The 10210-nt window shown below is 31.2% G+C and overlaps 1 protein-coding gene across 1 annotated transcript; it reads left to right on the forward strand.

Moving 5' to 3' along the window:
- The first annotated feature begins 6043 nt into the window (after positions 1-6043).
- On the forward strand, positions 6044-9750 carry LOC100782442 (uncharacterized). The gene is made up of 7 exons (XM_003525476.5): positions 6044-6851; positions 6949-7035; positions 7228-7437; positions 7942-8106; positions 8280-8333; positions 8419-8565; positions 9317-9750. Exons 1-7 carry the CDS (start codon positions 6432-6434, stop codon positions 9692-9694), a joined length of 1461 nt encoding a protein of 486 aa, XP_003525524.1. The 5' UTR covers positions 6044-6431; the 3' UTR covers positions 9695-9750.
- Positions 9751-10210: the final 460 nt, after the last annotated feature.

Below are 10210 nucleotides of genomic sequence, written 5' to 3' on the forward strand. Positions count from 1 at the left end.
CAAATGTGCTGACAAAAGACCTCTCTAGTCTCTAGTGTTATCGTCACTTGAATAGTTTTGACTCGTTTATGTGAACATTCACAAGTTGGGTTGGTGCGTGTTTCCCCTAGATATTGCCTTTTGTAACCGTGTGACATCCACAAGGTGCTGAACTATATATATATATATATACTTTAACCATTTATTTATTTTAGTATATACGTGTTTCTAGCAATATTTTTTTTCTTCTTATGAAAATGAGATATTTCTACATGCAAAAGCTATAAGATTAATTCTGAAGAAAGTAAAGTCCTATATTAATTAAGAGACATGTCCTTTCTCCACAAATACAATTTTATTTACATAGTTTGAAATCGAATCCCTGTTGTACGCTTAAGAGTTCAAACTACTAACCATTTATGTTACATATCATGGATGTCTCTAGCCATATTAATAATTCTACTTAGCTTCAAAAGTTCATATTTATGGTGTCATTCAGAAAAAAGGTTCTAAAAACTTTGATCTTTGGATTTTGTCTTCACAACGGAAACAGTAAAAGATTATATGCGAAGGCACAACATCACATGGCTTCCACATTGAGACCGAATGAGACCCATCAATATCATCATCTTCAACCCACTATGAGCTTAGTGGGTTATCTGTATATGGATTATCTTATACAGCCTCACTTGCTTTTAAGAGGCTACACTCATTCCCTTCCTATAACTCTTGCCGCATGCTTTGAATATATTTTAGGTAGTCACTTTGCTTATGTTCCTATGGCTGCCATGCATGCACCTCCACTTGGCAATCAGGAAAAATTCCCTTGATAATATATTTCTTTTTTCATTTTAGTCCTTATATTACTTTTTTTTATTGAATTCCTGTAATTTCTTTTCATGTTATTTTTATTTTAGTCTATGTAATATATCTATTTTCCATTTTTATCCTTTGAATATATGAATATTTTACTTTTAGTTTCTACCAATATTTAATAACAATTATTTTTAAAAAATAAAATATAATAGAGACTAAACGAAATTATGTCACAGGATTAAACCAAAATAGTAAAGACAAAAAATATATTTTTATAAGGTCCATTTTAAAAAAATATTATAGACAAAAATTATAATTAAGCAAAAAAAAAATCACTATTCACCTATTAGTCACATACATATAGACGATTTTAAAACTAAATAATCTTTGTGCAATTTAATAAATTTATATTTTTTTGTCAATCTAATTATTAAATTATAATTATTTATAACTTTAGTTTGGGCTAAATCTTATAAAAAAATAACAATAAAAATATGATAAAATGCTTTATATTTTATGTATTTCAAAATTTCATATAAAATTAACTTGATATATACTAATAAAGTATTATAATTTGAATTAATTTAAATATATAAACATAATTTATATAATAAAATTTTCAATCTAATTATATTAGAATATATTTATCTAATAAAAAAACACCAATAGATCAAATCTTCACTTATATGATACAATCGACGACCTAAGAATATCTTGTGTTAGTTTAACAATAACAACAAAGTATGTATGCACAAGTCTTCAAGCTGGATCCAGGTTGAATCCTAGTCAAAAGAGAAGGGAGTTTATTTGTAAGAACTTTGTTGCTGAAATCAATTTAATTATTTTAGAGTAAAAGTTATATATATATATATATGCAACTAGAGTAAAAGTTATACCTAAAATATGGAGTTTTGTTGTCTTTATAGGTCTCATTTGATAAGATAAATCATGATAGAGATCATCTTTCTTTTTTTATTGATAGAATAGTTATCTTCTAGCATAGAGCTAGTAAAATGGGTAAGATCACTCGTTGGACGACTTGTCCAAACTTCTTCAATAAAATATAGGAATTGAATTAAATTTTGAGTTTGAATTAAATGCAGGTATTTTTAATTAGTTGATTCAATCATGGTCCCACTTGGTTTTAGTATGCAAAACCTATACCACAACCTGAAAAAATAAATCACTGAATTTGGGCTTCATTTTAGATGGAGTCTATTAGACCTTATTAAGCCAGATCCATAATAATAATAATAATAATAATAATAATAATAATAATAATAATAATAATAAAATCAATATTCAGAACAGTTTATCAATATATGTAACAAAATACAAGTGAAGATGAATTTCAGTGCCCTTTGTGACGAATATGAGCTCCACTACTTCTGATATCTAATTATACGTCTTTCTTTCTCGTGTATTTTTTAAAAATTGCTCATCAGATGCTGATTCCTTTTAAAAGCACGCTAGGCCGTGGCAGCCTTTAGCAAAATCCAGCGAACCGATTCTATGTATATTGCTTATGCCATAAAATCACACTTTTACGATAAGAACTATGAACTTCTAGGAATGCATGCAATTGAAATTTGTAAAGTTCTTTGCGGGAATCTGTTTAATATTGAGACTCACTTTTCGAAAGGCCATGACCAATTAATTAAAAAGTTTATATATTAAATCTCCTTGGATTGTAGGTTCTATTTCTGTGGACCAATATTCATGCTGACTAGTGCAGCGCTTCTCGAGTATTTATCTCCACAAGTTTGGTGAGAGAGAGTGAGTGGGCATTTGTTAAAAGAAGAGAGAAAATAAAAGAATAGTGAGAAACTGTAAGTGGGAAGCATCACGTACCATTGCCCTGTCACAACCCTAAAAAGATCACCAGAGTGCATGGGCCCATACTTTTGTGCTTCGTTATACAACAACACACAGTCACAAACTTGCTAATTAGTGGCCATAACTCACAGCCCAAGAGAATTTTTACTACGTTGCTATGCTAGATATATAGGAATTTTTTTCTATTCCGTTTGCATAATTAGTCATATGCTACATACATATATGGTAATTATTTATCTGATCAAAACTTTAACCGGTAGTAACATGCTGCCCTCGATCGAAGGCAAGTCATGTAAACGATTCTTATTGTCCTTGAACACTTTTGATGGTTGTGGTTTTTGTAACTATAAAAGTAAAAAAGTAGGCTTGTTTAAGTTTAAATTTAGCATTGCTTTTAAATAGAGAATGTTTGATTATGGCAAACTTTTCCAAATTTTTAAAAAATAGATTGTCAACGAACTATATTCGGATATTTGTTCATTGTGAGAACTACGTAACTTTGATTTTTCTATTCCATTCAAGAATGTGTACGGGTAAGGAAGATCTTGTCAGGTTAAAAAATGTTTTCATAATTTCCTTATATTAAAAATAATCAAATGAATTTAAATAAAAAATATTCCCCTATATGATAAATAAAAATATATTAAAAAAATTTAATCATACAAATTTAAAAGAGTGTGTAAAGAGTATTTATGGAGAAGCAAAACATATATTTTGAAAATTTTATTGAAACTAATTATAATAATAATTTTGATTTCTAAGAAACATGTGTATAACATTCTGCATATATATATATATATATATATATATATATATATATATATATATAAAATGTTTATAACTAATTATCAAATGAATTTTAACCATTTTCAAGAATATATGATATACTAAGAATACACAATTCACATAAATCAAGATTCTCAGGTTTGAAAAAATGTTTTCTTCAACCAAACATCCCATTACATTGAATAATTTTTTCCCCACATTATTGTATTCTCTCGTAATTGTATATAAAACAGAGGATGTCTGTGTTAATGAGAAGGAAAGACAAGTCCTGAATATTAGACGCCCGTTATGTTCAAGCAATAGTGACTAGCTTCTACATTTTTTGGGGGGATTTGACGTGAAAACAAGCCATAACTGTACGTAGTTAACGGGTAACCAGAAACATCCTTATATTATTATACAAATTATAAAAAAAGTATAATAATTAAAAAAGAGAAAGAAAGATATCAAATATATTTTAAATAAATTCAGGAGGGTGTTAGAATAGTTCGTTCTATAAAAAAAAAAGGGACAATATTTTCTATTATTAAGTTATTCACTCATTTTCTTCTTTTGCTCGTTACAATTTACAGAATTACCAAAATGGAGTTTGGTACATAAGTTTAAATTTCAAAGGACAAATCTAACAACACACGATACTCTTCAATTACTCTCATCAATTGTCATTTGTCGGCACACAGAAGTTATTGACTCCTTTGACCATCAATTGACATCAATTAACGATGTTCCTTACGTCAAAATCTTGGTCATTGGAAAGTGAAAGAAGGTAACGTTGTTTTCACTGAAAAAAGAATTACATTGTTTTTTATAAATTGCTTTTTCACCCTATTTATTTTATTTTATATTTTCTCTCTCTTTCCCCTCTCTTTATTGTCAAGAGTTTATACGAATTTTTAGTGAAAATAACATTAAGCTGAAATGCATATATTAAATGAGTTTGAAACTCAAATTCGTTTCGGTTATAGTTTTTACTGTACTGTGATAATAATAATGTTAAAGGCTTGATTACTTATTATCTCATTCATCTTACTCTAACTACATAAATCTCTGATGTATATTTACAAAAGTGAATAATTTATTTTTAGGATTTTAACTATAAATGTGCTTGAGACAGAGTATTAGATGTCGTGAATGGGAATTAGCCTAAACATGAACCTTTTGGTGTGTTAGAACAAAGAGAGTAATAGGATAATTGTAGTAACAAACCTAATTATCCACATACGATACAAAGAGTCAAAAAGGAGTTAGGACTAATAATAATAAGTTGTGATTGTTGTTTCCACACTCACCATTGATGAATCATAATAGCCTGTTGCCAATGGATATAAATATAAATTATTAGGCATGGCCCATTAAAGTTGCTTTGGTGTCTGGTGCATCTTACACCGGAGGTAGCTCCATAATCTTAAAGTCAATTTTCTCTTGGGCCGTATCAAACGCAATTAATAATATGAGCAGAGGAAAGTAAAAGCAGATATCCCCAGGGAAGGGCGAAATAATATATGCCGTGGGGTTGGAACACAAATAGGATGACAGCACAAAAATGAAAGCACACACTAGTACTGGTGCAATGCAACCATGGGAAAAGAAACCACGATGAAAGTTGATTTGAAGTAAATATTGAACACATGAATCCCAAAATAAGTGTAATATTTGAAACAAATATATTTCAAAATAAGTGTTGTAATTGACTTTTCCATATAGCATTAATTATTTTTTTCATCAATATCCCTTATAAATGTCACTTTAGTTTTTGAATGTAATATTAATATTATTCACTTTCATCTATTTAATAAGATTAATTTTACAAAACTATTATTCCCTCTGAACTAATAAGCAAAAAACTGATCTTATGTTAGACTTAAATATAAGTAAAATTAACAAATTTTATTTTATTTAATATTATCATTGTTAAAATACTCTTCATTTAATCATAATTCTCTTTTCAATGACTTTTTTTATTCATGATAGGAAGTTTCCATAAAGAATATTTTAGAAATAATTTTATTTTTTTACCAGAGAATAATAAAATTAAATGATGCCAACTAATTTTTTTTAATTATTATAAAATTAGTTATTTTTCTTATATATGAGTTTAAAGTGAGTATTTATTTATTTATTTATTAATCTTTTTATTTTGTGTAAAACAACTTAAGAAAATATTTGTTTTGGAACCTAGGGAGTAATTTTTATTAAAAAATAATTTAAAATATATTTAAACCCATAATAGAGTACATTAGTGATTTTTTTAATAAAAAATAAATAATATCCTAATGACATTTATCAAAGTTAAATTGAGACCAGGGTTATTTAATTACTTACGTAGGAGAATTTATATATTATTACTCTAAAGTAGTTTATTTATTAAATTAACGTAATCAAATCAGGGTACGAAACTGTCTGTTTATTTACAGTTTTAATAATTTAGATTTTTTGCCATTATGCAGTTAACTTAAGCGGAAGAATTTTCAGTTCAACTCAATAAGAACAAAAACGCTAAACGACAACTTCAGTTTTTTTTTTATTAGATTCAAACAAAAGTTATTGCAGTTTGTAGAAGATTCATATTCCAACGTAATTGCTTCGGTTTATATTCCTATTCTGATTAATTGCGTGACTATAATGCTACACTATTTATTTGGTACAAAATCGGAGAGAGAGGAATAAAACAAGAAGAATCCATGATGCAACATGCATCACATACAATAAATCTTGGTAAAGTTTTTATTTTTTCTGTGTTTAATTATTCCAGTGTCTGTCTACAGAGTCCTTTGTTGTTTTGAGAGGTAAAAGGTAAACTTGGAAAATGCAACCCCACCTATCTGTGGCCTGGGTCTATTTTGTGTGCTGGTGCTAGTTTTGATGGTGTGGGTGCATAAAATTAAAATCACTACTATATTCTCTCTCTCTCTCTCTCTCTTTCTGGTTAGGACCAGTAAGAGTTGTTGTTGTTTATAATTTGAAAACGTCAAGGCAGCCAACAAACTAGGGGGGTTGTTCTTCATCTGTTTTGTATGGACATGAAGAAGGGATATTCAGTTTCCTTGACAAAACAACAACATAAGAAAGAGCCATTTTTTGCAGTTCATCACACAAGAAAACAACACCAATGCATCCAAGCAAATCATGATGCCACAGAAGAAACAAGCTCACAGCAAAATCAATATTCCCTCAAATTGGCTCTTTCTTCCACTTCCCAAAATACTACTCTACTACTGCCTGCTTTTGTTACTTTGCTGCTACTTGTTACCTCAATTGGCACAGCATTCTCTCACCCCACCATTGTCTCCAATTCTTCTTCACCTTTGCCACCAGCACTCTCTCACTCCAATGCTAATAACCAAACTTTGAGACCTGCTGCAGTGCTGCAAAAGTTGAGGAGAATCAGAACTCATCTCGACAAGATCAACAAGCCTGCTGTTAAAACAATCAAGGCATTTTCCTTTGCTTTGCTTTCTGTGACAATGACGCCACCACTGCATTTTCCTTCTACTGATTCAGTGATATATGTTTCTGTTCCCTTTCTTGCAGAGTCCAGATGGGGATTTGATTGATTGTGTTTTGTCTCATCAGCAACCTGCGTTTGATCATCCTCAGCTCAAAGGGCAAAGACCATTGGTAATTAACTTCATCCAACTCATATACCAAGGAAAATGAATGGCTTTCCTTTGAATTACACAGATATATCCACATTCCTCAGAATTGTGGAATTCCAAAGTAGCCACTACCAATCTTTTAGTCTAAAGGTTTTATTTTGGGGATTGAATTTTATTTGAGAGACTGAGAAAGTAAGAGGCTTAAGGTTTTCAGGATCCACCAGAAAGGCCAAAGGGACACACCAATGGAGAAACAGTCGTAGAGAGCTTTCAGCTTTGGACTGATTCTGGTGAAGCATGCCCTGAAGGAACTGTTCCAATCAGAAGAACAACTGAACAAGATTTTCTACGAGCAAGCTCTGTTAGAAGATTTGGAAGAAAACCAAGAAATGTACGGAGGGACTCAACAGGCATTGGTCATGAGGTTAGTGGTTACAAATGTAATTTGTTGAATGTAGAACAAGTTGAACTTTCATTTCCAATTCAATCTTTTCCCTGCATTGTTTACCTTTCTCACAATGCATTCATTTGAAAGGAAAATATCTGCGCTTATTTTTTTTCTTCAGCATTTTGCATTCATTTTCATCCTTTTCCTTGTCAGAAAGAAAAGAACAACCCTGCTTTTCCTTATCCATCAAAATTCAACATGAATTGCAAAAACATAAGACATTGAAGGGACACCACTTAGAAATGTTTGCCTCCTATGTGCACTAAAAAGTAACATCGAAATCATTTTTCCCATGAGGAGACTCTTGAATCCCCCTGTTGGATGCTACATGCACAAATTTTTTTCCAGCAGAAGCTAAAAATTGAAATAAATATTTGAAAAAATAAAAGGCCTGAGAACAGTGTAGGAAAAGTCATTCTCATGCATGCATATGTGTATGTTTAATGATAATTTTGATTTTTGACACACATCATGTTGCAGCATGCAGTTGTTTCTGTAAATGGAGATCAATACTTTGGAGCAAAAGCAAGCATAAACGTGTGGACGCCTAGCGTAACTGATCCATACGAATTCAGTTTGTCACAGATATGGGTTATTGCTGGATCGTTTGGTAATGATCTAAATACCATAGAAGCTGGATGGCAGGCATGTCCAATGTCCATATATACTTGTCCAAAAATTCACATTCATCTATTTTTTTTAGTACTAAATATTGTGAAGGTGTTGAAGAAAGTACTAGGATTACACTTCTCATTATTATTTGCTTTAGTTTTTAGTCCATCAATTTCTAGCTAAATAACAAGCATACTTTCCTTCAGGTAAGCCCTGAGCTATATGGAGACAACTATCCTAGGTTCTTCACTTATTGGACAGTAAGTAGTGCATGTCTCTTTCTTCTTCCTTTGTTTCCTTGTACCCTCTTTTCTTTCACATCTTACAACATGTGCTATTTGATAGACGGATGCATATCAAGCAACAGGATGCTACAACTTACTATGTTCAGGATTTGTCCAAACCAACAACAGAATAGCAATAGGGGCTGCAATCTCACCAAGATCCATCTATAATGGCAGACAATTTGATATTGGATTAATGGTTTGGAAGGTGAGTCTTCTTTTTTTTGCCAAAGCAATTCAACACCTAAAGTCAACCAAAAAGAAAACACCAATTAAGGAGAAAAAAAGGGTATTTTAACACAAAAGGCTCAATGGTTTGGAAGGTGATTTGTTGTTAATTTAAGCTTTTATGCTTTTCAAACCTTTATTTGCTATTTTTCACAACTTGTTTACATTGACAAAAAAAGGTTAAACATGCATAATCCAATTAAGAATTAAGAAAATCGTATCTAAGTGAAGCAATAATTCGTTTACTTTTTGTTTTTTCTTTGCCCTTTTTCTTTTGAATTTTTCTGCATGTTATTGTTATTCAAATGGAAGATTCCCTTGCTTTCCTTGAACGAGTGTCCTTCATGGGGTCGACTCTTCCTTTCCTTCCTTTATTAAAGCAATATTTCGCGGCTCACGCTTTTCTTTTTTATTTTGGTTTTCCTCTAACTGGCATCTCGAGCCTAGATAAGAGGGAAAAAAATTGTCTTGCCGCTTACTAATATTTTTCTCAGTTTCATTCTCCTCCAATAATATCATTAATAATGGTAATCAACCACTTCATAATAGTACTAAGACATGCATTAATTAATTAACCCAGAAGGGGAAAAACTTTGGTGTTTGCATTTATGCCAACACATTAATGTTGCTTTAGACAGTTGTAGTCGAGCTGTAACATACTATCATGTATTTTTCCTTTTGCTTTAAGAATTCTTAGATACCATACCATAATGAAATTCTAATGTGTATAGGACCCAAAGCATGGACATTGGTGGCTGGAGTTTGGGTCGGGGCTACTAGTTGGGTACTGGCCAGCATACTTGTTCAGTCACTTGAGAAACCATGCAAGCATGGTGCAATTTGGAGGGGAAATTGTGAATTCTCGTTCAAGGGGCTACCACACTGGCACTCAAATGGGTAGTGGCCATTTTGCTGGAGAAGGGTTTAGAAAAGCAGCATATTTTAGAAACTTACAAGTTGTTGATTGGGACAATAATTTGCTTCCTCTATCAAATATTCACCAGTTGGCTGACCATTCCAATTGCTATGACATAAGGGTGGGATCAAACAATGTTTGGGGAACTTACTTTTATTATGGAGGTCCTGGAAGGAATGTGAGATGTCCATGAAGATATATATAATATATTGGCTCCTATTATAAATAAATAAATATATTTTTTATTTATTTTCTCCCACTTTTTTTTTAAATTTTCTTGTGGGGACTTTGCTTTCATCAGAAGCTTCAGAGTTTGGCTATATTTGTTAATTTTGGCATAATTTTGATTTTGGCTAACAGGTTAGAGACAATTTGTTCTGTTACTAACATGATGTAAATCTACGAAAAATATCTTGTCAGTTTATAGCATTAAATCTAGGGGTTTTGTGTTTCTTCAATTCCTATTTCTTTCCCCGTTGCAATTCAAAGAAACTTTAACCTTGCGGATGGTGTAGTTGACTTTAATTGGTCAATAAACCTGTAATGCATCTTGTCTTGCCTAGATGGAACCATAATTTTCCATGCTTCCTAAAGAAAATCCAGTGTAAGGTAGTACATATTTTACTGCTAATGCATCCGTTAAATGTGGCCTTGCATGTGGGGGGAACTACAAAGAAGCAAGTTGCAAACAAATCTTAAAAGACTAAAT

This window comes from Glycine max, chromosome 5, assembly GCF_000004515.6.
Source record: "Glycine max cultivar Williams 82 chromosome 5, Glycine_max_v4.0, whole genome shotgun sequence".
Lineage (NCBI taxonomy): Eukaryota > Viridiplantae > Streptophyta > Magnoliopsida > Fabales > Fabaceae > Glycine > Glycine max.